A 5,063-nucleotide genomic window follows, 5' to 3' on the forward strand; every position below is an offset into this window, starting at 1 on the left:
CCTGGGATGTTTCAGTTGTATTGACTTTCCTCTCATCCTGGCCCGCTAACGCAGGACTCTCCCTCAAACAGCTGTCGGCCAAATTGGTGTGCCTGCTCTGTCTCATCTCATGCAAGAGAGTCTCGGATGTCAGTGCACTGGATGTCGATGCCAAGTCATACACCCCGGACGGGGTAACTTTTAACATCAGCAGACGCACTAAGACTTCCATCAAGGCGGTATCCTACCCTAGTTTCCCTGCCTCTCCTTCGCTATGCCCAGTGACCTGCCTTCGTGAATACGAATCTCGCACCGAACCACACCGATCTACTGCCTCCCGTCAGTTGTTCTTATCTTTCCGCCCCCCTTTTCACCCAGTTTCCAGCACTACCTTATCACGCTGGGTGAAATGGCTGCTGGCCCAAGCGGGCATTGACACTACAGTGTTCGGCGCCCACTCAGTACGAGGGGCTTCGGCCTCTTCTATGATGTCTGCGGGCGCCCGCCTGGAAGACATTATGAGAACAGCTGATTGGTCTAGGGAATCTACCTTCCGAGAATTCTACTTTCGGCCGGCCCCACACACATTCGCTGTAATAATGGATCAGCTTTAAACTTGCAATATGAGCCTCCGTGTCTTGTTATAAAATTGCATGATTTTGCTATTACATGACGAAAAGTCATGATTTTATTAAAGACACGGAGGCGAGTATTGCCCCACCCTTTTTTGTTACTCTCTCGCTGGTAAGTATATATCTCCCCACCCATATTACTCATACCACGATACACCTATGTTATAGTTTGGGACGGTAAGTGGGGCCGTCCTTATAATTGTTGTTTTCAATATTACTGGATATGTTAACATTGATTGTTTTGTGGGATTGTATATACAAGGGTCTTTGTTCCCACTGGTGTAACCTTGTACTAGTTACAAGTATCGACTTTAACCTGTTGGCTCCTGTCCTTTATGTCTCCACAGCTTAATCTGGCAAGACGTCTAGCAAGGGTCCGGTTTATTGGTCTCCTCCTGCTGTCCTCCATCGGTCCTATGAATTCTACGGCCACACTTCCCAGTTTGTGATGTTATACCTCCTCGGTTTTTTTCTGTTATTCCTTGGGACTTTATTCTCGCATTACTCTAGTTATGGACATTGTTCTTTGGTCGCATCTGCAGAAAGAGGGAAATGGAAGGGAAGTGCTGCCTGTTATACTGGGACCTGAGGGGGAGGGGCCTACGTTATCACATGTTCATTCTTTTTTCATTCTGTATGTTTCCTTTGCTGCTATTTGTCAACAGTAAAGAAAGGGATATGCAATACTCGCCTCCGTGTCTTTAATAAAATCATGACTTTTCGTCATGTAATAGCAAAATCATGCAATTAGCGAGTAAACTCACCACAACATAAACCAATTAGCAGCCTCACAAACACTACCCTATGAAACATACTGTGCTGCATCATACATACTCTGTTTTTATTGCTAATTGGACAGTGATCATAATTCGCTTGAGAACTCCATTTCACTATTACTCAGCCAAGCCATCAAGGGATTCATGTTAATCTGTCACTAAATATACAGGGTAAAGTCAACACCTGGCATTTCACAACAACTATGTGTTTATAGAATATTAATTAATTATTAAAATATTAAAGGATTACTATAGGGTCAGGAACACAAACATGTATTCCTGACCCTATAGTGTTAAAACCACCATCTAGCCCCCCTTTGCCCCTCATGCCTCCATAAATATACCAAAATCTTACTGTATTCAAGCCTGAAGCGGTAACTCCGCATGCTGTTAGACTCAGAAAAACAAGCAGTCTGCTGACATCATCAGAAGTGGTGGCCTGATCCAATCACAATGCTTCCCCATAGGATTGGCTGACACTGACAAAGAGGCAGATCAGGGGCAGAGCCAGCATGATTCAAACACAGCCCTGGCCAATCAGCATCTCCTCAGCGATGAATTGAATCAATGAATCTATGAGGAAAGTTCAGTGTCTGCATGCAGAGGGAGGAGATAATGAATGTTTGGATGCATTTTAGGCAGCCATGACCCAGGAAGGATATCTAACAGCCAACTAAGGAGTGGCCAGTGAAGTTATCACTAGGCTGTAATGTAAAGAATGCCTTTTCTCTTAAAAGACAGTGTTTACAGCAAAAGGCCTGAAAGTAATGATTATACTCACCAGAACAAATTCAATAAGCTGTAGTTGTTCTGGTGACTACAGTGTCCCTTTAACCCCTTAAGGACCAAACTTCTGGAATAAAAGGGAATCATGACATGACCACATGTCATGTGTCCTTAAGGGGTTAATTAGAAATATCTAAGCTGTACCAGTGTGATGCTGATAAGTGTGAAGCTAGTAGTGATAGTATTAGTGTCAGTGAGTGGTGTGATGCTAGTAGTGATAGTGTCAGTGTCAGTGAGTGGTGTGATGCTAGTAGTGATAGTGTCAGTGAGTGGTGTGATGCTAGTAGTGATAGTGTCAGTGAGTGGTGTGATGCTAGTAGTGATAGTGTCAGTGAGTGGTGTGATGCTAGTAGTGATAGTGTCAGTGAGTGGTGTGATGCTAGTAGTGATAGTGAGTGGTGTGAAGATAGTAGTGATAGTGAGTGGTGTGAAGATAGTAGTGATAGTGAGTGGTGTGAAGATAGTAGTGATAGTGAGTGGTGTGAAGATAGTAGTGATAGTGAGTGGTGTGAAGATAGTAGTGATAGTGAGTGGTGTGAAGATAGTAGTGATAGTGAGTGGTGTGAAGATAGTAGTGATAGTGAGTGGTGTGAAGATAGTAGTGATAGTGAGTGGTGTGAAGATAGTAGTGATAGTGAGTGGTGTGAAGATAGTAGTGATAGTGAGTGGTGTGAAGATAGTAGTGATAGTGAGTGGTGTGAAGATAGTAGTGATAGTGAGTGGTGTGAAGATAGTAGTGATAGTGAGTGGTGTGAAGGTAGTAGTGATAGTGTCAGTGAGTGGTGTGAAGGTAGTAGTGATAGTGTCAGTGAGCGGTGTGAAGGTAGTAGTGATAGTGTCAGTGAGCGGTTTGAAGGTAGTAGTGATAGTGTCAGTGAGCGGTTTGAAGGTAGTAGTGATAGTGTCAGTGAGCGGTTTGAAGGTAGTAGTGATAGTGTCAGTGAGCGGTTTGAAGGTAGTAGTGATAGTGTCAGTGAGCGGTGTGAAGGTAGTAGTGATAGTGTCAGTGAGTGGTGTGAAGGTAGTAGTGATAGTGTCAGTGAGTGGTGTGAAGGTAGTAGTGATAGTGTCAGTGAGTGGTGTGAAGGTAGTAGTGATAGTGTCAGTGAGTGGTTTGAAGGTAGTAGTGATAGTGTCAGTGAGTGGTGTGAAGGTAGTAGTGATAGTGTCAGTGAGTGGTGTGAAGGTAGTAGTGATAGTGTCAGTGAGTGGTGTGAAGGTAGTAGTGATAGTGTCAGTGAGTGGTGTGAAGGTAGTAGTGATAGTGTCAGTGAGCGGTGTGAAGGTAGTAGTGATAGTGTCAGTGAGCGGTGTGAAGGTAGTAGTGATAGTGTCAGTGAGCGGTGTGAAGGTAGTAGTGATAGTGTCAGTGAGCGGTGTGAAGGTAGTAGTGATAGTGTCAGTGAGCGGTTTGAAGGTAGTAGTGATAGTGTCAGTGAGCGGTGTGAAGGTAGTAGTGATAGTGTCAGTGAGCGGTGTGAAGGTAGTAGTGATAGTGTCAGTGAGCGGTGTGAAGGTAGTAGTGATAGTGTCAGTGAGTGGTGTGAAGGTAGTAGTGATAGTGTCAGTGAGTGGTGTGAAGGTAGTAGTGATAGTGTCAGTGAGTGGTGTGAAGGTAGTAGTGATAGTGTCAGTGAGTGGTGTGAAGGTAGTAGTGATAGTGTCAGTGAGTGGTGTGAAGGTAGTAGTGAGTGTCAGTGAGTGGTGTGAAGGTAGTAGTGATAGTGTCAGTGAGTGGTGTGAAGGTAGTAGTGATAGTGTCAGTGAGTGGTGTGAAGGTAGTAGTGATAGTGTCAGTGAGTGGTGTGAAGGTAGTAGTGATAGTGTCAGTGAGTGGTGTGAAGGTAGTAGTGATAGTGTCAGTGAGTGGTGTGAAGGTAGTAGTGATAGTGTCAGTGAGTGGTGTGAAGGTAGTAGTGATAGTGTCAGTGAGTGGTGTGAAGGTAGTAGTGATAGTGTCAGTGAGTGGTGTGAAGGTAGTAGTGATAGTGTCAGTGAGTGGTGTGAAGGTAGTAGTGATAGTGTCAGTGAGTGGTGTGAAGGTAGTAGTGATAGTGTCAGTGAGTGGTGTGAAGGTAGTAGTGATAGTGTCAGTGAGTGGTGTGAAGGTAGTAGTGATAGTGTCAGTGAGTGGTGTGAAGGTAGTAGTGATAGTGTCAGTGAGTGGTGTGAAGGTAGTAGTGATAGTGTCAGTGAGTGGTGTGAAGGTAGTAGTGATAGTGTCAGTGAGTGGTGTGAGGTAGTAGTGATAGTGTCAGTGAGTGGTGTGAAGGTAGTAGTGATAGTGTCAGTGAGTGGTGTGAAGGTAGTAGTGATAGTGTCAGTGAATGGTGTGAAGGTAGTAGTGATAGTGTCAGTGAGTGGGAAGTTGCACTATGAGGGGGCGTGTTCCTGAACCTGGTTTGGATACTCAGTACAAACATATGAAACCACTCTCAGTGAAACCGTCACACCAAATCCTCTTACCCCGGTTTACTGCGCTGTCGCCAGCTGCCAACAGAGTCCGTAATTCGGAGGCGGAGATCCGAACCCGTTCCAACGTCGCCGCCATCTTCCCTGCGACCGCCAGCAATCAAAACATAAAAACAAAACGCACGACTACGGCGGTCTGCCTGGACCAAATCGCGCGACTGAACATGATGCTGTACGGAGAAACCGGATGGGCGCCGCCATGTTGTTGGAGCATTGGCTCTTGAAATGTACAAGACGCCATGTTTCTGTAGCACTCCTGACGCCGCCATTTTGCTGAAGCACAGGCTTGGAAAACTATAGGACAGCTGTCCTATCAAAAAGCATACCCCGTGAAAAAGACATACCTCGTCACTTCCGGTGCGGCCGCGTCACCGGAAGTGACGAAGGTATGTCTTTTTCACAGGTTATGCTTTTTCGA

General features: G+C 45.3%; 1 protein-coding gene across 1 annotated transcript in view; it reads right to left on the reverse strand.

Annotated features, from left to right (window-relative positions):
* Nucleotides 1–4,737, reverse strand: part of SMG6 (SMG6 nonsense mediated mRNA decay factor) — a 226,104-nt gene extending 221,367 nt beyond the window's left edge. The window contains exon 1 of the mRNA XM_063449948.1: nucleotides 4,640–4,737. Coding sequence (XP_063306018.1) covers nucleotides 4,640–4,724 — 85 coding nt within the window. The 5' untranslated portion in view covers nucleotides 4,725–4,737. The remainder of the gene's footprint in view (nucleotides 1–4,639) is intronic.
* Between the last annotated feature and the right edge of the window lie 326 nt (nucleotides 4,738–5,063).

Source organism: Pelobates fuscus, chromosome 1, assembly GCF_036172605.1.
Source record: "Pelobates fuscus isolate aPelFus1 chromosome 1, aPelFus1.pri, whole genome shotgun sequence".
NCBI lineage: Eukaryota > Metazoa > Chordata > Amphibia > Anura > Pelobatidae > Pelobates > Pelobates fuscus.